Source organism: Musa acuminata, chromosome BXJ1-3 (genome assembly GCF_036884655.1).
Source record: "Musa acuminata AAA Group cultivar baxijiao chromosome BXJ1-3, Cavendish_Baxijiao_AAA, whole genome shotgun sequence".
NCBI classification, from domain to species: domain Eukaryota; kingdom Viridiplantae; phylum Streptophyta; class Magnoliopsida; order Zingiberales; family Musaceae; genus Musa; species Musa acuminata.
In genome coordinates, this window is record NC_088329.1 from 40,664,769 (window position 1) to 40,689,657 (window position 24,889).

General features: G+C 41.7%; 4 protein-coding genes across 8 annotated transcripts; 3 read left to right on the forward strand and 1 right to left on the reverse strand.

Annotated features, from left to right (window-relative positions):
* Nucleotides 1-451: 451 nt before the first annotated feature.
* Nucleotides 452-5,676, forward strand: LOC135630698 (putative E3 ubiquitin-protein ligase RF298). Of its 3 annotated transcripts, XR_010494125.1 has the most exons (5): nucleotides 452-588; nucleotides 901-934; nucleotides 1,042-3,100; nucleotides 4,931-5,514; nucleotides 5,598-5,676. XR_010494125.1 is itself a non-coding variant. In XM_065137844.1 (4 exons), exons 3-4 carry the CDS (start codon nucleotides 1,082-1,084, stop codon nucleotides 5,450-5,452), a joined length of 2,541 nt encoding a protein of 846 aa, XP_064993916.1. In that variant the 5' UTR covers nucleotides 452-588; nucleotides 901-939; nucleotides 1,042-1,081; the 3' UTR covers nucleotides 5,453-5,676. The 3 variants fall into 3 exon arrangements, 2 of the variants coding, with proteins under 2 accessions (XP_064993916.1, XP_064993907.1); XM_065137844.1 differs by having other exon boundaries at nucleotides 901-939; nucleotides 4,931-5,676; XM_065137835.1 differs by having other exon boundaries at nucleotides 4,931-5,676.
* Nucleotides 5,677-5,988: 312 nt separating this feature from the next.
* Nucleotides 5,989-8,508, forward strand: LOC135630712 (leucine-rich repeat receptor-like protein FASCIATED EAR2). Of its 2 annotated transcripts, XR_010494127.1 has the most exons (2): nucleotides 5,989-7,837; nucleotides 8,031-8,508. XR_010494127.1 is itself a non-coding variant. In XM_065137869.1 (1 exon), exon 1 carries the CDS (start codon nucleotides 6,592-6,594, stop codon nucleotides 7,780-7,782), a length of 1,191 nt encoding a protein of 396 aa, XP_064993941.1. In that variant the 5' UTR covers nucleotides 5,989-6,591; the 3' UTR covers nucleotides 7,783-8,507. The 2 variants fall into 2 exon arrangements, 1 of the variants encoding a protein (XP_064993941.1); XM_065137869.1 differs by having other exon boundaries at nucleotides 5,989-8,507.
* A 2,794-nt stretch (nucleotides 8,509-11,302) lies between these two features.
* On the reverse strand, nucleotides 11,303-16,739 carry LOC135630707 (LEC14B homolog). Of its 2 annotated transcripts, none has more exons than XM_065137860.1 (10): nucleotides 16,523-16,739; nucleotides 15,625-15,993; nucleotides 15,400-15,519; nucleotides 14,792-14,869; nucleotides 14,029-14,202; nucleotides 13,762-13,839; nucleotides 13,252-13,427; nucleotides 12,247-12,405; nucleotides 11,976-12,036; nucleotides 11,303-11,677 (listed from the first exon to the last, which is right to left on the reverse strand). In XM_065137860.1, the coding sequence occupies exons 2-10, from the start codon at nucleotides 15,979-15,981 to the stop codon at nucleotides 11,483-11,485; spliced, it is 1,398 nt and encodes a 465-aa protein (XP_064993932.1). In that variant the 5' UTR covers nucleotides 15,982-15,993; nucleotides 16,523-16,739; the 3' UTR covers nucleotides 11,303-11,482. The 2 variants fall into 2 exon arrangements, with proteins under 2 accessions (XP_064993932.1, XP_064993926.1); XM_065137854.1 differs by having other exon boundaries at nucleotides 15,625-15,990; nucleotides 16,523-16,737.
* A 281-nt stretch (nucleotides 16,740-17,020) lies between these two features.
* On the forward strand, nucleotides 17,021-24,783 carry LOC103978988 (ribosome biogenesis protein NOP53). Its single transcript, XM_009394976.3, has 12 exons — nucleotides 17,021-17,321; nucleotides 18,293-18,465; nucleotides 18,540-18,585; nucleotides 18,685-18,710; nucleotides 19,535-19,615; nucleotides 19,719-19,829; nucleotides 20,273-20,358; nucleotides 22,957-23,076; nucleotides 23,158-23,280; nucleotides 24,071-24,137; nucleotides 24,232-24,311; nucleotides 24,577-24,783. Exons 1-12 carry the CDS (start codon nucleotides 17,141-17,143, stop codon nucleotides 24,584-24,586), a joined length of 1,104 nt encoding a protein of 367 aa, XP_009393251.1. The 5' UTR covers nucleotides 17,021-17,140; the 3' UTR covers nucleotides 24,587-24,783.
* Nucleotides 24,784-24,889: the final 106 nt, after the last annotated feature.

The window sequence follows — 24,889 nt, forward strand, 5'->3', positions numbered from 1 at the left end:
GTGTAATTATGATTTTGATAATCAATCATATCGATCGAAAGGAGTAAGATATTATTTGAAAAAATAAAAATATTTGATAAAATAAAAAAAAAATTTATATAAAAAAATGTTTCGATACTAAAGAAAAGTGTGACTTATTTCTTTTTGAGTGTGTTTGGAAAACTAAATCCAAAGAACCAAATACAGCCCTAATTCCACACCATCAACATTTGCTAATTATGGCTATTAGGTTCTTATCAATAAGCAAAAAAAAAAATTGATTTTTCGTTTTGCATGGAAATTAAATAAAAAAATTTCGTGTAAATCACCAGAATATATATATATATATATATATATATATATATATATATATATATATATATATATATATATATATATATATATATATATATATATATATATATATATATATATATATATATGGAAAAGCATTAAAAAAAGGTTTCTCTCGATATCTCTCACTCTTTCTCCAAGCGGAGGCAGAAGAAATAAAGAGCTTCTCATCGTCGGCCTTCGGCGCCCCCAAATCCATCACAGGAACCCTGGTCAACGCCGCGATCGATCCTTTTTGCCGTAATCTCCAATCCGGTGGGTGCCGATCGATCTCTCCCACGTCCCAAGCCTATCGACCGACCCGAATCCCTCTCATCTCTCTTCCCCAATTGTTTTCGCCTCCTTCGATCTGTCCTCTTTCACGGGAACCCTTCAATTGATTTGATTACCTTCTGGTTCCTTGCATGCGTGCAAGGATTATGTCAGTTCCTGCTCCGAGTCCCGTCTTGGTCTGTTTGTGTAGGAATTAGGCGTCTTTCTTTGTTTTGATGCCGTTTTGTTTTATTGGCGCGTGTTGGATTTTCTCTTCTTCTTGTTGTCTGATGAATTCGACTTTGTTTGATGCAGGAAAATAAAAATATAATCTTTATTCCTCAAATTGGTAAGGTTTGAGCCCCCGCTACCACTTCTCTTCATTTGTTATATTTGTAGATTTGATTACATGAAACTTCTTCTTCGTATCCCGTAATTTGGTTCTGCATTCGTTAGTTATAGACAGAGATCAATCGAGGAGGAATTCGTAGTTGGAATGGCGACAGTGGTTGCTGGTGATAGTAGTTCTCTGAATCCATCTTTTGCTATCCAAGAAGCAGGAAGCAGGAACAAGAGAAAATTCCATGCTGATCTGCCGCTGGTGGACTCAAATGCGCTAGCCGATGCATTGCAAACAGAGTTGCCGAATTTTGATTTGTTCCCCGCAGAGCAAACCTCCGAGATTCCCAGCCTCGAACACCATGAGGGCGAGTGTGATATGTGTAGGACTCATATGTTTGGGTTCAAAGAGGGACCAGAGTTGGATGAATTCCAAGATGTTGATTGGAGTTGCCTCACAGAATCCCAGCTTGAGGAAATCTTGCTTGATAACTTGGATGTGGTCTTTATGACCGCAATTAAGATGATAACTTCTCATGGGTACACTAAGGAAGTTGCAACGAGTGCTGTATTGAGCTCAGGGCTCTGTTACGGTTATAAGGATACCGTATCTAATGTTGTGGACAATGCATTGGCATTGCTGAGGAGAGGACAACAGGTGGATTCCTCTTCCAAAGAGAACATTTCCAAGAATTTGAAGGAGTTGGAGAAGAGGGTGTTGGCGGAGATGATTAGTGTGCTTAGAGGGGTTCGACCATTTATTAGTACAGGTGAGGCCTTATGGTGCTTACTGATGTCCGATGCTAATGTTACCCATGCTTGTGCAATGGACAGCAGTTCATCAAACGCTGTCATTAGTGATGAGTACTTGGGCACTTCTGTTGCCACAAAGTTAGAATCAGGGTCAGAGTCCAATGACACTATTCCAGTAAGTTCTAAAAGTAATGTTCGAGGAGTCATACCTTGTTCTGATAGTGCCCAGCAATCTGAACCTGGAAAGATGATGGTGATCCCAAGTCTACCTCATGGAAAGTTCTCAGCCTCTAATGAGAATGACCTGGTTTCAAAACCTAAAGCTATGAAAGAAAGTTTGATTTCTTCATCGAACCATGTTGGAGAATCTTCTTCTTCAATAGTTTCTCGGTCTCCTCAAGAAGAGAAATCAGTTAGTGGTAAAAAGGTCCATGTAGGTTGTTCCAAAAAAGGAACTGTCCAACACAGGTCAGTACATGTTGAGAAGAGCTATCGACCATTGGGAACTAAAGCGGTTTCGAGAGCATGTAGACAAAGTGGCTCGGGTAGCTTAATCATGGATAGGAAATGCAAACAAATCTCAGATGCTACAAGCATCAGTTTGAAGAGCTCCTCATTGAAGCCAGGGGAAGCTACAGGAACTGAGAAATCATTTGCAGATGCTAACCTTAACCTTTCTTTTAGTCATGGATACTCATCTAGCCCCACAGGCGGCAGAAAAGAAGTTACCAGCAGATCAATGACACCTACTACAGACACTGAACTCTCTCTATCACTGTCTTCAGGAAGCAGCATTGCTCTTAGTCCTACACAAGAGTCTAATGTTGATGCTGCAAATTGCAGCAGTAATGGTATGATCCATTCTGGCACAACGTTCAGAGATTGGATCCCAGAGGACAAGAAGGATGAAATGCTGCTCATATTAGTTCCCCTGATGCGTGAACTCCAGGTGCAGCTGCAAGATTGGTCTGACTGGGCCCAGGAAAAGGTGATGCAGGCTGCTCGAAGGCTGAGCAAGGAGAAGGTTGAGCTCCAAATTCTGAGACAAGAAAAAGAAGAAGCAGCCTGTCTCCAGAAAGAAAGGCAAACTCTAGAAGAGAATACCAGGAAGAAGCTTGCTGAGATGGAACTTGCAATATCAAAGGCAAGTGCGCAGGTTGAAAGGGCTAATGCTGCTGCCCGCAGGCTTGAATTTGAGAATACACAGCTAAGGCTTGGAATGGAAGCTGCCAAACTACATGCAGCACAATCAGAGGCAAATTTTCAAGAAGCTTCAAGAAGGGAGATGAAGACTCTTAAAATGTTCCAGTCATGGGAAAAACAGCAAATAATGTTTCAAGAGGAGCTTGCAAATGAAAAGCATCAGCTTTCTCAGCTGCAGCAGCAACTTGAACAAGTCAAGGAACTTCAAGATCAATCCGAGGTAAACTCGCTTTCACTAGTACGTCATGGATTTTTTCAAGCGTGAAGTGCATGTGATGCATAATGAGAAGTTCTTTGACCAGTGATAGGGCTTGCACAGTCATTCTCTCGAGGACATATACTTTAAGGTTTCAATTAGGATAGGCATGCCATTTAAATTCTGTATCTGTAGTTTTTTTGGCAAATGCATTTGTATCCTTGGTTGCAGCAAAAGAATAAGATGAAGTATGACTAGAGCACTCTCAGGACCAGGTAAGCCAGATAAGTACCATCAAACTTGGATATGAACAGTTACATGGTAAGATTAATATCTTTGCAAAATGAATGTTGTTGAAAAGAGTCCAAACTATTATTCAGCTAGTCTTTCAATTATAGTTTCATCTGTTCTCTTGCTATACAAATTGGCCTTGCTACTACAATTGGCTATTGTCTAGGGAGATGATTGATTTTTTGTGGTTAGTTTCATTGGCAATTATAAACTCATTATAATTAGAAATGTGATGTCTAGAAATGCAACACAAGGATTTGGTTTGTTTGCATTTGTAATTGTCAATTGCAAGTAATTTGTACTTGGGTGGATGGCAAGAAGAGTGACGTGCAATGGGAGGGTAGCAGTGGTCAGGGTGGATGGTTAGAGAGGTGGCCAGGCTGGATTGTTAGAGAGGTGCCAATGGTTGGAATGCATGACAATAATGATTTGGTGATTGAGAAGACATTGGGAATGGTAGTTGGTGGCATTTAAGCTACAACTACCATGCAATTTGACATGCTAGTGCTAATGGGAAGGTTTAAATTGGTACCACAAGGAGAGGTAAGGAAGACTGAAATTCTATTAGGAAAAATAAAGAGAGATTGATGGCTCTTAATTTTGTAATATGTTGTCTAAAGAAGAATTTAATGTAGCCAATCCCAAATAATAGAAAACATAAAAGTAATTTTCCAATTTTTTACATGACTATAGGCAATCAAACAATTGATTTAGATATGCATCTGAACTGAGACTTAGAGACATATTGAAGTTGTCAAAAGGTACCTAAAAATATTAGTAGTGGAGGAAAGAAAGTTGTTGCTCTATGGCTAGACTTTGGTTGCCAAGTGAGTACATTGCTTGTTAGAATTGCTCCATAGGAGGAGGTGAAAATTTAACGTAAAGTGGGTTGATATCCACCTTGAGCAGGACTGACCAGATATTGGAAACTGAGTGACGAACCACTAAAAGATGTATGTCACAATGAATGAGGTTCCTTCAACGTAGGGTTTTGAGAGGATCAGTATTGGCAACTCAATTTACAAGTACAGAGACTATAGTTGTGAATTGAACCCTGGCCATTAGTTTCAAAGGAGCAACTTCACCAGAGGACTGTCTCATCTTGGAACAGTGTTTGCTTATTTGTATCAGTGGAAACTCGGTATATTTTATTTGAGCAGGCTTTCTAACATGTGGGAACAAGTCGGAGCATCCTGCTAGGGTGCTTTAGGGGGGTTATTGGGCCCTTTGGGAATATCTCAAGTAACATGGTCATGGTTCCCGGGTGAGGGAGAAGGGTTGTTATACGGTTACTGGGAAGCTGGAGGACAAGGTCTGCTGAAAATAAGTTGCAGCTTCACTGTCTAGACTTAGGTTAGTCAAATCACCAAATGTGGTTGTACCTTCATTTTTGTACTCTCTGGAATTTGTACTCAATTCACTGGAATTTGTGAAAATTTGCTACTTTCTTCTCATGTTTCTCTAATGATTCTTATTGTTCGTTTTATATTAAGCTGTATACTTCCTTTGCAATGCTTACTTCAATAATTGCTCCTTTAGTTATACCTCATGGTGAACTTGCAGGCTAGGTGGAGGCAAGAAGAAAAGATGAAGAACGAGGCACTTGCAGAGATCAGTGCTGAAAGAAACGAGCGGGAGCAGATTGAGACTTCAGCAAAATCACAGGAAAATGCATTAAGATTGAAAGCAGAAAATGATTTGCAAAGATGCAAAAGCGATATTCGCAGACTTGAGCAGCAGATTGCGCAACTAAGGCAAGTCACCAACTTGTCTATTCTTGCTGCTCCGAGGTGGGGAACAGAAAAAACCTATGCGTGCCGCCTTTTGGGTGGAAGCAAGAACATCAATGCCAATATTTTGGCCGACATAATTGACTCCCAGGATTCGGCATCTGAAGAACTACAACGTGAAAGGGAATGCGTCATGTGCTTATCCGAGGAGATGTCTGTTGTTTTCCTTCCCTGTGCCCACCAAGTTGTTTGCACCAAATGCAATGAGCTCCATGAAAAGCAGGCCATGAAAGACTGCCCTTCTTGTAGGACTCCCATTCAGCGAAGGGTTTCGGTTCGCTTGGCAGACCGTTAGCATGAATATGATCTCTGTGAAAGTTTCAGAACACCATGATTCATGATTTGGAAATAAATAAGGTATACTAAACATCACAGTGAATTCTGAGCTTTATACACACTCCTATGTTGGACTTGTAGCTCCTGATGGTGTTTCTTCTCAGTGTTCTTAATGCATCATCTTGTGGAGTCGATGAACTTTGGTCAATCTACATGGGAACATCCGCTTTGCTTTTTCCTTGATATTGAGACATCACAGAGTTTGCAGCTTTTAGTTCTTTTCATAAAATGTTGAACACGAGGAAAATGTTTATATACATAATCCAAGTTAGAACTCTTCAGTAAGTTCTTTGAATGTTCTAATCACTTGCTAAAGAGTTCTAACTTGGACGTCTCTAATACTTGCAAGCCCATAAATGCAGGTGGTGCGTGAGCGAGGGAGGAGAAACCATAGAAAAGGACACCAAGAAACGTGTGATGTCCATGACTCACTCGCCGTCCGCTCTCCCGGAACACCAAGAAAGGACACCAAGCAACACGACGCACGGCGAGTCCGCCGAGGCCGACACCGACCGACGCCCAAACCCCTCACCTACCATTCTCTCACGTCCGATTGGTGCGAGTTGCATCGGAAGCACTGCCAATATATCTGTTTAATTTCATGGTATTGTCGTGCCACTCCCACCATAAATCCTCCCATACACTATAAGACTCTTTGGGGACGTTCCCATTTCACAGGTGCGTTCTGCACGTCAATGGATTGTTATGTAAGATTCCTTTGGGCAGGAGGCTACTAAGACATCAAATCAAGGAGACCTTAAAAGAAGCAAAAAGAAGGAAGAAGGGCCCTCTCAGATATACCAGTAGGTGTTGAACAGCCTCGCCACCTTCCTCCCCAAGCCAAAATGATGGCCAAAGAAGCACACACGACCCCACCGCTGAAGCAAGTGTGCATGCAATCGAGCGAAAGCTGCCACCACCAACCTTCTCCTACAAGCCTCTCTCCAATTCATTACACCCGCTGTCCCACTCCCAATCTACTAACCCTTCTTCATATGGCCTCCCCCACCATCTCCACCTGAAGTTAAAGCCCACCCCACCCCACCCTCTCTCTTTCTTCCTCCTTTGCCATCTTTACTCTGCTGTGACTTGGTTGCCATGCCGAGGCTTGAGGCGGAGGTTGCAGTGTTGCTGTGTGCTGTCTTCTTCGTTCCCGCCTCCGGCATCCTGCACCCGGTGGACTACTTGGTGCTGCAGTCGCTCCGCCAGTCGCTGGCCGACCTCCCGGGCTCCGCCTTCTTCGCCAGCTGGGACTTCACCGCTGAACCCTGCGCCTTCGCCGGCGTGCTCTGCTCCCGCGACCGCGTCGTCGCCCTCTCCCTCGGCGACCCCCGCGCTGGCTCCCCGGGTCTCACTGGCCACCTGCCCTCCTCCCTCATCCGCCTCTCCGCCCTCGCTGAGCTCTCCCTTGTCCCCGGCCGCGTCGCTGGTCCCCTCCCTGCTTCCCTCCCTTCCAGCCTCCGCTTCCTCGCCCTCTCCGGTAACCTCCTCTCCGGCTCCCTGCCCCCCTCCCTCTCCGCCCTCCGCCGCCTCCGCACCCTCGACCTAAGCTCCAACCGCCTCTCCGGCTCTGTTCCCCCCGCCATCTTCCGCCTTCCGGAGCTCCGGACCCTCATCCTCGCCCACAACCGCCTCTCTGGCCCCGTCCCCGCTGTCGCCTCCGCTCCTCTCCTCCGCCTCGACCTCAGGAGCAACGCCCTCACCGGCTCCGTCCCCTTCCTGCCCCCGTCCCTCGTCTACCTCTCCCTCGCCTCTAACCGGCTCTCCGGGTGGGTGGACCGGGTGCTCCCCCGGCTCACCCGGCTCCAGTTCCTCGACCTATGCATGAACCACCTCTCCGGCCCGCTCCCGGGAGTCCTCTTCACCTTCTCCGTCTCGACTCTGCGGCTGCAGAGGAACCAGTTCTCGGGTCCGCTCCGGCCAGCCAGCCCACTGCCGGTGGAGGGGGCCACGGTCGACCTGAGCTACAACCGGCTCACGGGAAACGTACCGGCGGAGCTGGCGCCGGCTGGCCGGTTGTACCTGGACTTCAACCGTTTCACAGGGCAGTTGCCGGCAGCGCTGGTGGACCGGGTGGTGGCGGGCCGCATGCGGGTGCTCTACTTGCAGCACAACTACCTGACAGGGTTCGGGATCGGCGGCGCGGCAGCCTCCGTTCCGGCGGGCATGTCTCTGTGCTTGCAGGACAACTGCATGGTGCCGCCGGTCAACGCGGCGTGCCCGCGCAACGCCGGGCCGCAGAGGATGCGGCCGCCGGAACAGTGCGCTGCCATCAGGAACAGGGGCTGATCGAAACGGATGGTGATTCTTCCGTTAAATCCTCGTCCCGCAAAAGAAATTAATGGTAGAGTGGATCTCTTCTCCCTGTCACCGATCCATGAACACAAATGCCACGGAAGCAATCTTCAATCTGCAATCTGCGACATTGCAGCCTTGAGTGACTACTCTTGACTGTATCACTAACTTCGAAATGTATCGAAGTCAGCTTAAAAGATGCAGAGATGTTGAAAAGGTGATGACTCTGCTTTGCTTCGCAGGCACAGCTGTGAGTGGGTTGGACTGTGGGGAGGTCTACGGAGCTGCGATTTCTTTGTCAGAGAGATTCTCCATTGCAGGAGACACGTTCTTGCATCAATAATTATGATGCTACCTTGGTTCCATGATGGAGGAGAGAATCCTGTGAGCTACACATCATCAAAAGATTACTCTTTGCAGCAAAGAATTCTCCCGATGCAGTGTAAACGTCCACCATCTGCATTTATTCACCCCATAGGAACGAAGCACTGTTCTTCTCCATCGCCCCACACGTCCAAGAAAGAGAAGCCATGCATTGATGACACTGTCACGCTCAACCGTGATGGGGACTTAACATGCGATGCCGGTCTCACAAACACAAGGCTTCATTATTCGGCTCACATGGCCATGGCCTTCGTATCCCCACGTACTGCTCTGCTTCTCTCACATGATGGATGATGAGGCATAATTCATTTGTGCCGCAAAATATATAATATGTAAATGACTGTCACGTATATAATATATAAACATGACCAAACCTAATGAATGCACGAATTCCCGCCATTAAAATAAAAGAGAAAGAAAATAAAATAAAATACCCGCAAGGAGTTGGCAATCAAAGCGGCTCGGGCGAGAAGACGAGGCGGTAGGAGCGCTTGTATCGACAAATCTCGACCGTCCGTTTCAGCCGCGAGTACGAAGAAGAAGCGGTTTTCTTTAATCACAGGAGGATCATTTGTCTAGCTCGACGCAGGAGACACAGAAACTCACGTTCGGAAGTTGCTCTCGGTATGGGACCCGTCAGTTCGATACCGTGATTTCCTTCTGAAGCCTGAACTGGAAATGATAGCGGATCCCCAAACTACTTCTGCCAACGGCCCATCTTCCCTCCTCCCCTCCTATAAACGAAGAGGCTCCGCTCGCCTTCTTCTTGCTTCTCTCAGTCTTCCTGTACCTTCCAACCCTAACCGCTCAGCCCTCACGAAGCCCTTTCAAGAACCTTGCCCTCCGATACGATGGTCAAGAAGTCCTCCACCAGCGGCGTCGCGTCATCCCCGCCGGCGGAGAAATCACCGAACTATGCAGATAACCTCAAGGCCCTCAACCGGATCCTCCTCGATGAGATGATGATGCGGCGGAAGCAAGTGAACGACCTCCACGCCCGCCTCGACCGCCTCTCCCTCGCTTCTGACCTCGAGCGCGGCGTTACCCGCCTCGTCATCTCCTCCCGCCTCGCCGAGTTCGCCGCGGAGATGGCGGCGGCGAAGGAGAAGGAGAAGGAGAACGACCTCTTGATCTCGCGCTTGAAGTTGGAGACCGCCATGGGCGATGATAATTCGATCAAGCAGGCTTTGAACGAGGCGATCTTGGATAGGAATTCGGCCCTACTGAAACTCGAGGAGACGCAGCTTCAAGTTGTGATGGCAGTGAGCACCGGTCGAGAGATAATCGCGAAGCTACGGTCGGATCTTGAAGAACGGAAGGCTCAAATCCTAGCCCTGGAAGCCGACAACGCTTCCATGGTGGAGAGGATTGGGTCGATGAAAAAAGCTCCGCGAAGCGCTAATGATCAATTGCAGTTGATTAAAGGAGAGAAGGGTGAGATCGAGAAAGATTTGGAGCGTGCGATCTTGGAGAGCGACGCGTGCAAAAGGGATCTGAACGCGATGCCGACGGCACTTCAGAAGACGGATGGGTCTCAGGTTTCAATTGATGCTTTCGATGAGAATATGGTGAAGATGCAGCATGACTTTGAGGATAAATCGAAAGGGTTTATCCTCAGCAGTGACCAGTGCAAGATGGAAGAGGTTCGGGAAGAGAGAGGTATTCTTGAGACCGAGATCGCTAATCTTCAGGGAAGGGAGTCAGAGCTTCAGGCCACTGGGCAGGAAAAGATAGCTTTGGAAGAGAAGTTGAGATTAGCAGAGGAGCCTCTCATGAAGAGCAGTGAGTCTTTGGGTTTTGTTACTGGAGAGAAGGATTACCTCAAGAAGGCTCTGGATCGTGCAATCTTGGAGAGAGACTCAAACCAGAGGAATGCTACGGTTACAGGGGAGGCAGAGAAGTTAACGATGGAGATTGACTCTTCTGGAAACGAGAAAAAGATACTGCAGCTTGACAATGAGGGGCAGATAGGTGATCATGTAAAGGAGGTTGATAGTACGGTGAACTCATTGAAAAAGATTATAGAGGAGAAGGATGCAATCGACGGATCGAGGGCCATGGAGGAGGATGAAATGGCAGATTGTCCATGTTGTTTTTCTGCGCATCAGGATTTATGCGGAGCCAACACCGAAAGCAACGCCCGGCTGCAATCTCAGAACGACCCCAGAGGCCTAGATCCTGACAAGGCGGAAGTCAATGGCCCAAGAGGGCAGCTGGAGAAGGATGATGACCACGGTGAACTCCGGGAGATGAAGGCGTTTCCTAAGAGCCTTATGGCCGAGAACAAGGACTCGAAGAAGAATCTTTATTCACCGAGCGGACGAAGGCTGTCCCTGGATGAAAGGTCCAGAGCTCTTACTGAGAAATATGAACTGGCTTACAATCTGATAAACGGTGTCATGAAGCTCTCCTTTGCCATTGAGGACTTGGAAGAAAATGCTAATCGCAAACGACATGGCCTCGACTATGATTCGGATGAGACTACTGAGAATATTTCAAGGGAATTGGCGGTCTTCAAGATGACTTTCAGGAGGAAGATGGCGATGATCCATAACATGAGCCAGGAGCTCGAGCTCTTGCGCGATGCCGTGGCCGAGGCTAAGAACAAGGGTGGAATGCGGACTTGGCTTTACCCTGCTGCTGCTACTTTACTTGCTGCCATTTCTTTGGCCTATGCAGCCAAGCGCTGACGCCCGGTATCGGGTTATCGCCTTGCCGCCTCGTGTTCACAAGACAATTGTCGTTGAAGGCTTCGATGTGCTTTGTCAGTTCTTCGAGAACAACTTTTGTGGGAACTTTTTTGTTCCGTTACACAGGTACGGAAGCTTTTTTTTTTGGGGGCGGGGGGCTGCAGCTTCTCACAATTTGAATGAATAAACTGATACTTCTGCTGTAGCTTCACACGAGATGGTGTGTACCGTGAGATTGTTCTGTTTCTTACCCAGAGAAGTCTTACTACTAAACCGAAACCAATTCGGTCCCAGTTTCGATCTGGTTTACCGTGACAATGCATCAGCCAACTTATGAAACACTAGGAACTCTCTCTCGTTGCATTTCTTTAGGCCGTGTGAGCAGGCAGCGAAGAAGCTGCAGAAAGGCATATTATCTGATGCACAGATCCATTCGTTCCTGACAGGATAAAAAATCAGCAATCGAAATGTTTCTAACATCTTATGTCTGCATGTTCATCAGAGTTAAGACTTTGGTGGATATACACCATGACGGGAAGAACTTTTTACAGACCAAGGCGACGAAATTCGATACACAATTTGCTTTACAAATAAAGTGAGGCCCAAACAACGGATTGTTGTCACGGATGCCCTTCACGTCTCCTCTGGCTTGTCTTCCTCTTCACGGCGGAATCGGCAGGACTGCCTGGGAACTCCCACCTGGTGACAGCATGGTCCCAGGAAGAACTGACAAGCACTGGGTAATAGGGGTGCCAGCTACAATCTCTAATGGCATCGTTGTGCCAGGCGAGTTTTGCAACGTTTGCTCCAGTTACCTGAAACATTGTTTATGGTATAAACTATATTGTCAAGTTCGAAGAACAATTAACTCTAGTCGAAAGCCAGGGTGTTCTAAATGCGTGGCGAAATGCAACCAGACCAAAGGGTTAAACTAATGTACACTTTGGCTTGAGCATCTGTAAACCAACATGGATTATTAGATAAGAGTAGCTGGGGATTTTACACAGCAAGATGTTTGGATTCAGATACCTCACTAACAGCCGTGAATAAAATTAAATAAAAAGATGGAAGATAAGTACACCAAGGGTGAAAGAAGTTGAGCGAGTTACATACCACATCATAGATATAAACACACTTGTCGAAGGATCCTGTATAGATGTACTTCTGACCCGTGCTGTAACAAATGGTAAAACAAGTAAGCCATGTGTATACTTCTAACGGAACAGTAGCTAACAAAAATTTTTATATTACAAAACTTCCAATGCAAAGACAAATGCTGGAAATTTTTGGAGTACTAATCCTTGCATCTCAATGATTGTGAGTGTGTCCTGTGAGTTGATGTCAAAATCAACTGATGCTTCGGAACAATGGATAGCAGACCAACCTGTGTGTAGGGGAGAAGTAACAGCGTATCAGAGTGCGCAAGACTGAATGCCCTTTATATGTAGCTACAGACCGATCGCATGGGTGCTTCTGATTCCTTGCTTCAGCTGGGTAGTCCATCCATCTATAGTCCCAGTCATAATAAGTTCTCGGAGTTCGGCTGCATATAACAGAAAGAACAATGTCTCAACAACTGGGGATCACTACATTTGAAGCACTAGAACCATCAATGACATCCAAAAGAGTAACGTGAAATAAAACATATAAATCCAGAAGCAGACCTGATTCTTTGATTTGGAAACCAATAGTAAAGTAAATTCAACACAGTTCATATAAATTGACCAAAATATTAAATTATAAGTAAATAGTATTAATGGTATAAATTACACTGCAGAAGTATCATGCTATACTCCTTAGACATGAACCTGAGAGTTCCTATGAGCATCAACAATCTTGCATGTCATTCTTACATCAGTCCTAAATTGCCTCTTTTAGGGATAAATATGATCACTTTATAAATTTTACAGAACCACGTCAAACAATGCATGAAAGAGTCATGGAAGCACAAAATATGCATCTATCGAATATTTTGTAATTGATGCAGAAGAAATATATCAAAGCCAAGCAAGAATATGGTCTGAACCTTCAGAAAAAAGGCCTACTATCTTCTCCATTCTTGGGCATTTGATGCATAGTGTGGATCTACATCCCATTAGAACCAACAGGTAAAAAACAAGGGCCAGCAAAATCTAGCGACAACCTAAGCTAGTGCCGAAGGCAGAACCACCCATAGGACAAGCATAATAAATTTCAGATAATTTGGCATGTCTTCTAATTATGACCATGGTATAACTTTCCGATATCTCCTAATACAAATAGCGTTTCTTTCGAAGCAATGATTTAATTGGTTCTAACTACCACAAAGACAATATTTGACTAATATATAACCAGTTGCAAGATGGTCAGATAAAAGGAAAAGTTATTCATAACAGGAAGTAGCACATACGATTTAGTAGTGGAGGACATTCTCCTAATGTCCCAAAGTTTGGTAGTCTGGTCTTTACTATTTGAAATGAAGTAATGGCCATCCCCACGGCTATCTATAAACGTAATGCCTTCTAGATGACCTTCGAGAAAACCTGCTGGATTTCCTGTTGCTGCAACGCATCGTCTGTCCCAAACCTGAGTTATATGACATCCTGATTCATGATCAACCAAGCAGATGGAAGATAAACTTCTAACAGAGGTAAGTTCATCTGATGAGATACTCATCTGAGCAAAATAGTGCTGGCCAGATGGCAAAATAATTGGGCAACACATCAAACACCTAATGTGATATTTATTAAATTATCATGGAATTTTAAGGTATACTCACTAGACACTTTCAACTAGAAAAACTAATGGAAAGCCTTGCAGATTAACATTTTGTGAACAAAAGAATAGACACCAACATTGCAATCAACATTGAATAATGTTGTTCTTACTGCAGACCATATAGTTGAAGCATGGAGCTTACCTTGCAGAGATTATCATCACTACCGGAGAACATGACATGGCCAGTTTCATCAGCAAATGAAACTGTATTTACATCATCCTGAGATGACAGAGAGACAAAAAAAATATATTCCAGAAGAATCAGTAATAGAGTTCAACAATGTAAAACCTGAAATTTGGTCATTAATTGTCCAAACAAGGGATATTAATCTATTTCTTGAGGGGGAAATTAAGAGAAATGTAAATGAAAGGAATACAAAATTAGAAGAACAAATAAAAAAAATCATACGGTGTGAGCTATAATGCGCATTGCCAACTTGTTTGCCTCCAGGTCATACACATATATTGAATCATCACTGCCTCCAGCAACAAGCTCTCGACCATCGGTTGAAAATTTTATGGAAAATATATTAAAGGAGTCTCTGTCGCCATCAACAGAAAAATCCAAATGTTCATGAATTTCCTGTATGAAAAAGGAACTATCAATATCAGGTGATACTAGGAAGAGGGAATCATAGGGAAAAAGGTCAAGCATCATCTACATAAACACATGGACATTTTAACTGACATGAGAACTATCTACTGTTTTTAAGCAAAAGATGATCATAACAAGTGCCATAAGAGTATATAAGCAGCAGCAAATTATAAATACCATCAGGAAGCATATCTTAGATTACAGCATACTGCAATATGAAATTTTTGCATCTAGAGAAGTAATTAAATTTACTCATATAAAATATCTCCTTGGATTAATTCATATAAAGGAGTGCAAGAATTTTCTCTGATTGAATACTTTTTCTTTTTATGGTTTGCTATTCTAAAAAATCTTTTATCTTCCTTAGTATGTCAGTTACAAGGAAACACATGCATCTTATTTTGCTGAAAAATGTCAAAATTCTAAGCATCATTTTATGACATGAGATAAGGAATAATCTAAAACTGGGTGGCGATCCATCAAGTTGCAGAATGCACACAGAATGGTCCTTTATGGCAGACCTCAACAGAAGTTAGTGTTGTTTAAAGTTATGCTATTTTGAAGAAAAAGCACTAACCGTAATGTTAGCTTGTGAGTCTGTCATCCCGGTCCGCACATTAACAATATGAACAAGTGGTGTGAGACTAGAATAAACCTACAATGAAAAAAACAAGTTTGATTCAAATATACAAATCAATCTTACTGAAGGACATCATGCCAAAAAAGAGGAAAAAAATCAGATGATAAATAACCATTAGCTTTTAAAACAAAGTACAATAACAGAACATACAAAAATGAGGTGTCCTATGAGAAAGGTAATATAGATGTTTCTTACAAAGGATGTTCTAAATCTGGTTTCTAATATAGTCCTTGTACTTGCTGTCTAGCATACACAAGTTGGAGTTCCAAGACATTTAGACAGTTTATTTATTAACAATATTCTCAAGTCTCTTCTCCTCTTATTTTCTTAATCACAGTGCTGCTCAATGAAAGCTGAAGGAAGCCTGATCATAAACCCAAAATAAACATAAATCAGAGCTGGTTTGAACTGGTCTGACTGAAGCTATCAACCCAATCCAGCCCCATAACAGCTTGATAATAGGTATTGAAATGCAGTCAGGACTTTTAGGCATGATTAAGATTGGTCCATGTGCCAGTTTCCACTGGGATCAGGTCTAAACTTACAAGATGCCGTTGGTCAGGTGAAAGAGCTGTATCTGTAATTGTCCATCTCAAACTCTGAGCATTTATATCTTTCTGTACTTTCCATCCATTGTCAACATTGTAAATTCTAATACGGCTCCCCTGTTCAATTAACAAACAGATGGACATAACCAGTCACTAGTCCGGAACCGCAACAGGAAAAGAATTTCTTACTAACCTCCCATTAAACGCTCAAGCAAAGCATACCTGAAATCCTGCAACAAGAAGTGAACCATCAATGGAGAATTGCGACACATATGCTTCACTGTTCATCCTGTCTATTTGACTTGGAGAATTCACAGGCAGGTACCGGCCAAGAACATGTGAGCAATCGGCTGACGAGAACCTTCCCTGTCCAGAATAATTAGCTTCCCTTGCCAATAACATTGTAGTTGTGGGGATAGGCATTCTCCGGCAGCTCCTTAGAGCCTTAAGGTTACTTGTACAGGGTCCCGATTGGAGCTTCGTAAGTTGAGATATCTCATCATCAATCGTGAAAGTCGCATCAACAGGCACTAGCGTGGAAGAAGAAGCTCTGCTCCGATTCAGCCTCCAACGTCGCATGGTGGAAAACTGCTGCGTTTCCAGGAACTTGTTATATATACCATTTGAGAAACACATGAAAAAGCAAATGCTAAGGCATGAGAGTAATCTTTATTACAGGTAAAGACAGAGAGAAGTTTGTAAACATTTTTAATCAGATTCAATTAATGATCTTCGACTATAAATTCAGAAAAATGGCATATTTATTCGCTGCATCCCTTAGCTCCTCCTTTCTACTTTCCCTTCCTCTCGTTATCGGCCTCGTGAGGAGGAGGTGAAGATGGAGAGAACACTAAGGGGCACGAAGCAAACACCTACTCTTTTTTATGCCGATACTCTAATCCCTTCAAGATAACACTCTCTCACCGTCCATTCCAACAAAAAAAGCACCTCCTTGCCTAAAATTTGGAACTTTTCTGATGACAGATAACGACGAGTTCTCCCAATCGAAAAGGAGAAAAAGAAAAAAAAAACGAAATAAAATCCGACAAGTTCTGGACGACCGAAGCAGAAACTCCAATTGAACTCAGTCGAATCGCAATAAAAATGCGTTCTGGATTACCTAATCGGATGCCGAAGTAGGGTTCCAAGCGGCGACCAAAGAGAGGGAAACCGGACACCAAGCGAGACGAGCAGAGCGACGGGGTTGGTTAATACTAGGAAGGAAAGACCACGGAGCAGATCTTGGAAGATGGACTTGTAGCAGCTGCAGCGACGGCGTACAAAATTGACGTCCGACGGATGCAGAAGCGCAAACGTATGAAGTGTATCTTCGACTTTATACTTCGTGGACAGGTAGCAGTCTGTAGATGGAATTTTATGATATGTAGGCAGAGTACACTGAGCAAGGACGGATTAATTTCCACGAGTGAAGGCGTTAAGGACGCGTGTCTTCACTTGTATGAATTAACATGATTGACGGTCAGGATCATCTGAGAGGAACGGGCATGTGAGTGATTGATAGAATTTGACGGTCAGGATCATCTGGATAGGCTTCCAAGGCACCGCGCACGCTCAGTACTTGCCCTAACCCACTCCGCCCGCTTATTAATTGGCGCGAGCCCCCAACTCCTCCGCCCCGCTTATTACTTGGCGCGAGCCCCCAACTCCTCCGCCCTCCGCCCTCCGCCCTCCGCTCCCACTCGAAGAGGCCGGCGAAGAGAGAAAGAATAGGGAAGCGATGGGGAAGGCGGCGAAGGGATCGAGGAAGGGGAAGAAGGCATGGAGGGCCAACATCAGCACCGACGACATCGACGACTACTTCGAGAAGTCCAACAAGGACGCCCTCAGCGGCCGCACCGCCGCCATCGCCTCTCTTCCCAGCGATTCCCTCTTCTACCTTGACAAAAGATCCACCACCGGTACGATTTTGCTCCTTCCAGGGCTTTTCCTTCTTTAAATTCTTTTGATTCTTTGCATGCTTAGTATGCTTTGCCCATGATTGCTTCAAGATTTTAGGCGAGCATCATGACTCGCATGGATTTTCTTTATCTTCTGTCGGTCCCTTGAATCCAGTTTTGCTGGTTTCAGGGTTAGAATATATACTGATAACGACAATCTATGGTCTGTGTACGCATTCAAATTAGTCATGCTGTACGGTTGCAAGTACATATTGAAGCTAAAAGGCACGCACAACTGTGTTAAGATAAGAATTGTGAAGTTATTTGAAGATAAACACGAGTAACTTCACTAATTAGGTAATGAAGAAGAAGATTTTGTTCAGATTCAGACTCAGATGCTTAACATTTGGTTCTTTGTGGAAGCTGAAATACTTGGAAATTGTTGCGGCAGTCGACATGTGATTCAGTGGACTTCTTCGGTGTTGGCATGATTGCAGTTATCTGAGAGCCATGAACTAAAAGTAATTCGATTTAATAGGACTGATTTGTCTGCTTAGAGGGGTGAAAGTATTTTTTTTCTTGACTCTGGCGTTTGAGAAGCAGTCCATTGTGACACCAACATTCATTGCTGTTTAAGTAACTGAAAGCAGAAAAGACTATATTTTTTTTTCACTTGTCCAAGTGATTTTATTAAAGTGCTAAGTGAGAACACTGTAGGAGAGGGTTGATAGGATCATGACTCATTAGATGTTCTGCAGGCCCTTTTTATGATTAAGTACTCGGATACACAAGTCAATAACAGTCTTGATAGAAGTAATGTTCCATTTTGTATGAGAAGCATAGGATACCCTTTAGTACATATTCTTGCAATCTAAATGAGCAGAATTGGATTTCTTGCATTGAGTAGCTGCATTTTTCTGGGTATCATGTATTTTGTCTACTAAAGTTCTGAACACTATAGAGGTTTGTTGAAAGTTTTAGAACTGCCACAGAAATTCCTGCCAAAAGAAAGATTGAGAAGCATAAGGATAAAATTCTCCATTATGAGAGCTTGCTGCAGAAAAATCCTTTTGTGCAACCTGTTCCATCTTCTACCTTGAAAAAGTTGAAGAGGAAAAAGAAAAAAGTTGACACAGAAAAAACTCAGACTCAAAATGCTTCCAAGGTATGCTTTCAGATTTAAGATGTTCTACCTCAAATTTCTGTCACGTATTTATTTTATGTTGTTGATGTTTCTAGGCAGAGGATACATTTTCTACTCTAACCGACATATGGTATAATGAAGGTTTGTGCGATCACCTATCTACTGTTCAAATTTTCTGTTTTTGTTTCATGTTGCAAATTATGATTTCATTATCAAAGTTTTTCTCTTTAAATCTTGCAGGAGAAGCAGATGCCAAGACCAAAAAGGTGGTAGACAATTTCTTATATCTATAGCCTAATAGTTAATTTCTGGTGTAAAGTCATCCACACCTATAGGAAAGTCTAAAGCGAGATGCTCATGGTACCACCGATACTCCTTTATTGTGCCTTTAAATATTGCTGATGCAAATTCAAGTTACATAGGGTTCTAGATGGAGCTTTTTGATTGTCTTTGTGTTGTGACTACTCACTAGATGTGGTTCCACTGTTTGTATTTTGAGTGGACTTTGTAATTGGCTTTTGGTGCATGATGCACCTTATGTGATTGTATCCCTTGCAGGCTATGATGATGGTTTGTTGCCTCAGGCCTTCTACTCTTAGAGACCTTTTCTTTCCCTCTTTGTCATCGGTTCATATAGAAATGGGCTGAATGCCAAAAGCATGGTTTTAGTCCCTGGTCAAATAGGCCTAGGTCTGAAAACTTTATCTAGATAGAATGGCTAGAAAGCCAAACAAATCAATTTTAAACTCCTAAGTGAATCGATTGAAAGGTTTCGAGCAACAAAAGATAAATCCTGAAAGAGTTTATATGTAGTCAAGCCAATTAGTCTAACTTACTGAAGTATAAATGTATGCTTGTTGATTTTTGTGCTTTCTTAATGAATATTATTTATGATTTCACATTATCATTCTTATGTACTCATTCTTTTTTACGCTTTCTAAGCTCTCCTTTTAAAATTATATGTTCGGTTTAAAATAAACAATTTTGATTTTTGAGTAGTCTTCTTTTTCTTGTATGCTGTATAAGAATCTCCCTCTGTACTTGAGGCATGATTTTTTCCTTTCTTCTTCCCGAATTTCTGATCTTCCAGAAGCACAAGGCCTGTCTCATTCCTGCTGTTGAAGTGGAGCCACCTGGGTGTTCATTCAATCCTCCTTTGGAGGCTCATCAAGTACTATTCTGGCTTCTACTTGTACATTTAGAATAAGTGGTCTGCTTGATTCTATTATTTAGAATCTTAGTGTGTGTACCTTACTATGCTGTCGTTAATATAGGATTCATTGGCTCAAGCTGTTGCTGATGAGATGCAAAAAATCTACAAAAGAGAGTTGGGACCTCAACCAGTGCCCATTACAGTTCCTGGTGAAGTAGTAGCAGAAGATGATGTGAGCAAGAGTATCTCCTTTTGTCTTAATGGTTATTTTGTGAGAATGAGATGTTTTGACAATATATCTAGTGATCTCATGCAATAAACTGATTATTTTTTTAATTTATTCTTTGCCCTTCTTGCTGGCATTTGAAGAGTTGAAATAGTCTGCAAGTTAGTCATTGAAATATTTAATTAGAACAAAGTTGCTATGTCATGCGCTCATGCCACAAAAGAAAAACACTTCATTGCTGTTTTGTTAACATCTAGAATCCGTAACATTCAATCTGAATGTGCAGTCTTGTCCTGTTGATTTTCTCTTTTTTGTTTTTCTGTTCTTGAACTTTTTTTTTTCATTTTCTACTTAATTTGTGGGTCCTATGAGTGCTTTCACAATAATTACTGCTGCTGATTACATATTTAAAAAGTAAATGTGTACTTATCTTTTATCACCTTTTTCAGAAATATTTTCTAGAGGCAGATGATGGAAATGAAAGTGAGATAGAAGAGGAAACAGACAGCGTCACCAATGAGTTACCTGGACAGAGGTTTGCTTTCTCGAATCCTTTTTTTCTTGTAGTAAGTCGTCTGTATAGAGGTTTTTCCCATTGTAGATGTAAAGTTCGGAAGTTTTAATGTATTGCAACCTATGAAGCACAGATGGACACGGGATATGACACGGACACAGTGACACATCATTTTTGTAAAAATTAGGATACGGACATGGCGAGGACATTTATATATATATAGATAACCTTTTATAGTCTCTCCATTACATTTACTAATGTATCTTATTAATAAAATAAGTCCAATTTCCATAACCATTGTTGGAGCTCATTAATGTTGTAGTCATGATGCTGCTATCTCTGTGTTACTAATGAACATCTAATTTGCATGTTGGCCTTAAACCAAATGGATTTTTTGTAATGAAGAACACTGCAAGTTGCTGTTAGTCCCTACAAACAACTACTAGAATAATATGTTAACAATTTAATTACTAAAAAAATACATTAATTTACCTACTAGAATAATCAGCAATAAAAAAACCTAGATTAGCAGTAAAAAATTCAGATTAAAAAAACCCAGATTAAAAACATAGATTAAAAAACAAAAAATAAAATAGGTAAATTAATTTACCTTCGTTGGACGTCGGGCACCACTAAGGAAGATGCTTCGTCGGACGTTGGTGAAATCGTCGAGGGCTTGAGGGATGCTCCAAGCGAAGGGCTCGAGAGTGCGACAACGCGTGACAACAGAGAGGGGGGCTCGAGGTGGAGGGCAAAGGCTTCATCGGTGAGGAAGAATGGTTTGGTTGGGCCCTAAGGTATTTAACACTAACGATTTGTTTGTAAATCCTTCCTAAATTCATGAGGAAGAAGGATTCCATATGTTGCATGATGCCTTCGGTCGGCGGTGAGGAATCCCAATGTCATGATACCTCTGCAGTTGACTCGTGATGAGGAAGCTCGAATCCGACACGCCATGTCGTATCCAACATAATTTAAAAAAAACTAAAAAAAGGCACCGTTGGACACATGTCCGACATGTGTCCAGCTGTGTCAGTGATGAATCCGTGTCCAGCTGTGTCGGTGATGAATCCGTGTCCGACACGTATATGCCCTTCAATCCAGCGTGTGTGTTTTATGGATTATAGATTGCAACTGGAGGACACTTTTTAGCATACTTATAAATGTTGGTTTTGGACATGGAAAGAAGTTGAGTTGCATCATTTTCGTGTCTCTTTAATTTGCACAATTCATGTATTTGGATTGGATCGAGGATGTAATTGCAATTCTTGATACATTTATTGTGCCTTTTACTTTTGTCATTCATTTACCTTGATAAGTTCAAGATATTTTTTTTAAAAAAATTATATAATGAAGGGTTATTACTTCTCAGGGGGCTTATGTCTTCTTTCTACTATGTAAGCAATAAATTTTTTTCTTAAATCATTGACACCAAGTTGTATGCCAGTTGAAGATATACATTTCTTCTAGAAACTTCTATAATCCTATTTAATATCTCATATATGGTCTTCTATCATTGGGTTACAAAATAAGATTTATGAGTTGCCTTCTGTGATTTGTAAGGATTAACATTCAACTGCTGTTGCTTTAAACTGCTAGTGATCGATCAATCAAGAACTTTTGTCTGAGTACATCAAACTAATCAACCTTGGACATTTTCCTAGATGCAATATGCTATAAAATGGCTTGTAATGAATTGGATGTTAATAAAATTATTATGAAATGAATTTATTTCCACTGTTCTATCATCTATGTTATCCCATCAACAGATTATAGCAGGGAAAAGAATCCATATAGCTGACTGCCTGACCTTACAGTTGGAAACTAAAGCAAGTTGTCATTATCTTTTGTTTTATGTATACCTTAGTGCAAGAATAGCAGCATTAGCACATCCAAAGCCATCTCTAATCGTGTCAATGCATGGCCAGACCATGTTCTGTTTTGTGCCAACCCGCAAAAAGAAATGCTGACTAGTCGTGTCTTCATATTACAAATGGATAACCCTTGGTCCATTGTTGAATTTGTGTACTTATCCTTTTTTTATTTTCAATCATTCGGAAAATTTATTAACTTTTCATGCACTAGTAGTACCCCATGCTGAATGTTTCCCTTGAATTATTAACTTGTACAATTGTTCTTTCCTTCATCCATTCTCAGAAATGCCATTGCCTTTAAGGATGCTAATTGAATTTGCCTTTCTCTAAATCAGCTTTATTTTTTTCTATTGGAGAAAATTGTTACTTAAATGATATATGAATTAAATCACTTTTAAGTTTCAAAATATCTTTTCCAGAAACGTTACCAAGTAAATTTATTTTCTTAAAAGTCAGTGGCTAAGATGTGCTGTTCATTATCTTAACTATTTGTAGACTTTTGTGATGGTCTAAAAATTGTGGGTTTTGAAACAAAAAAGGAAAAAATTGTAGGTTTTCCTTGATGGCTGTTAAGAGTTCTTTTTACCAGATTAGTGGGTTGTTCACTTAATGTGACTGCCCAAACATATAAATTTTTCATACAGTTAAATTTTTGTACTGTGTGAACGCCAAATTTTCAGTCATAGCTTTTGCATATTTTGCAATTTTATTAATCTTGTATAATGAGACATTCTGTTTTTTACAGAAAGTCAAAAACAAAGAGAGTAACTCGTGTGGAGCTAAATCGTAGAGCCAGGCGTAAGGAACAGCTAAAAGCAGAAGAAGCAGCAAAAAAAATGGAGATTCTTTCGAAAGAAATTGATAGGTGTCTGTGGTCATACTTATTTCGCTGTGGTCATCATATGTCTTTGATGCTTAATTTAACATTTTCAGATACTTTCTGCAGTTTACCAGATATAATAAATGAAATAACCAAGGAGGATGAAGAAAAGAACCGTAGACACATGAGACGCATCATAGCTAGGCAGGAAAGATTGAAATCTGCTCCACCACGACTTGGGAAGTACAAGTAATGTCCTGAAACATATTATTCTTCTGCAATTGTCAGATTTTATTTCACTTGCATCATTAATTCATCAATAACAGAAGCCTTCATAAGAATACATGTTTGTCCTGCATGTTTCTTCTGGCTGGCAACTGGTCTTATTTTGTACAGACAAATACATTGTACTACGGGCTCTCTGGACTATTAGAATCATTTTTTTTACTGGAAAATGACTTTCTTGGTATACATAGTCCAAATTGTCTAGTTTACTTGGCCAACCAGCTTTATGGTTTAAAAAATATCACTATAAAGGTTCTTATCTGGTATCTAATATATTTGGTCACTATAGCTAGAGTTCATGGACAATGCTCAGCCCTCAAGCAACAGATATCTTTTCATTAATTTAGCCTGAAATATTTTATTATATCAACAAAGCTGTGCACTATTTTCTGTGTTAATTCTTGGGGCTTTGAGATTATTGTAAAATATTGACATGTAAATAGGTCCAGTGACTGCTAACTTTAGACGTATTGACATGTAAATAGATCCAGTGATTATTGTAAAATGTTGATATTGTTGGCTAATTAAAAGTGAATTGGTAACCGAAGGTATTTTGCTAATGAGAACCAGTATAAACACCCAAAGTTCTCTTTCAAAACACTGCATGTTAAAATGTCTGATAATTATCTTCTATTTGATCTGAGATTGATCTAATTGTCTTTTATGTGCAAATTAATCTATTATCCATATTGTGTGCAGTCAATCCCGGTTGTTCAGGGTGATTTATTTATTTGTTTTTTCTGCTCTTTTATAGATTTGAACCTGCTCCTCTTCAAGTTCTTCTGACAGAGGAGATTTCTGGATCTCTTAGGAAGTTGAAGGTACTAGTGTTTTCTCCGCAAAGTATGTTTAAATTGTTCATCACTGGATGTTCATTGTTGAATTTGATGGATTCCTTTCCCTTTCGGTTTAAAGGGGTGTTGTACACTTGCGACGGATCGCTTCAAAAGCTTGGAGAAACTGGGCTTGCTTGTTCCTCAGGCTAAATGCATCAGGTGGGATTCTCATTGTTTAGCTTTGGCCTCTTTGCTTGTTTCTTTAACAGTTGGCGAGGCATACGACAAAATCTTGTCATCTTTTCATGTGCTTGTTTTGTCGATTACTCTGCATGGATGCCACTGAAACTTGGTTCCATAAGCTGCATGCAACTTGCAATATGTATTCTGTGTCTGCTAAATCCTTGTGCTTGTTGTGTGTTTCAATCGTTACTTTTTCTTTTTGTTTTTGTAGTCTAACAGTAGCGTATTTACTTGTGGACAGAAGGAAATAAAGCGACATCAAGAGTGGTCATGCGTGGACGAGGGAGCAAACTCCTTTTTGAAGCATGAATTTTGGTATTTAGTTTTCTTCTTATATGTTAATGTTTGGTTAGTTGGCTGATGTGTATCCTTATGCATCATTTTTGTGAGCTGATGGTGAAGTTTATTCCGGTTGCTACTTCATAATCTAACTCGTCATGTCTACAAAGGAGATCAGTAATAACTTTTGTGATTTTTTTTTAATAATTTAATTATTCATATATTGAAATATATAAATAATCAATGTAGAGTGATGTCGTGGTATGTCAATCCAA

What these genes read in the sequence shown, in the direction of transcription:
- LOC135630698 (XM_065137844.1), top strand. Translation starts at nt 1,082, where the DNA reads ATGGCGACAGTGGTTGCTGGTGATAGTAGTTCTCTGAATCCATCTTTT. An exon ending in AACTTCAAGATCAATCCGAG is followed by an intron (nt 3,101 to 4,930) that starts GTAAACTCGCTT and finishes GTGAACTTGCAG; the next exon opens with GCTAGGTGGAGGCAAGAAGA.
- LOC135630712 (XM_065137869.1), top strand. Translation starts at nt 6,592, where the DNA reads ATGCCGAGGCTTGAGGCGGAGGTTGCAGTGTTGCTGTGTGCTGTCTTC.
- LOC135630707 (XM_065137860.1), bottom strand. Translation starts at nt 15,981, where the DNA reads ATGCGACGTTGGAGGCTGAATCGGAGCAGAGCTTCTTCTTCCACGCTA. An exon ending in GTGATGATAATCTCTGCAAG is followed by an intron (nt 13,428 to 13,761) that starts GTAAGCTCCATG and finishes CATATAACTCAG; the next exon opens with GTTTGGGACAGACGATGCGT. An exon ending in TACTTCTCCCCTACACACAG is followed by an intron (nt 12,037 to 12,246) that starts GTTGGTCTGCTA and finishes CATTTGTTACAG; the next exon opens with CACGGGTCAGAAGTACATCT.
- LOC103978988 (XM_009394976.3), top strand. Translation starts at nt 17,141, where the DNA reads ATGGGGAAGGCGGCGAAGGGATCGAGGAAGGGGAAGAAGGCATGGAGG. An exon ending in AGACTCAAAATGCTTCCAAG is followed by an intron (nt 18,466 to 18,539) that starts GTATGCTTTCAG and finishes TGATGTTTCTAG; the next exon opens with GCAGAGGATACATTTTCTAC. An exon ending in CTTTCGAAAGAAATTGATAG is followed by an intron (nt 23,077 to 23,157) that starts GTGTCTGTGGTC and finishes TACTTTCTGCAG; the next exon opens with TTTACCAGATATAATAAATG.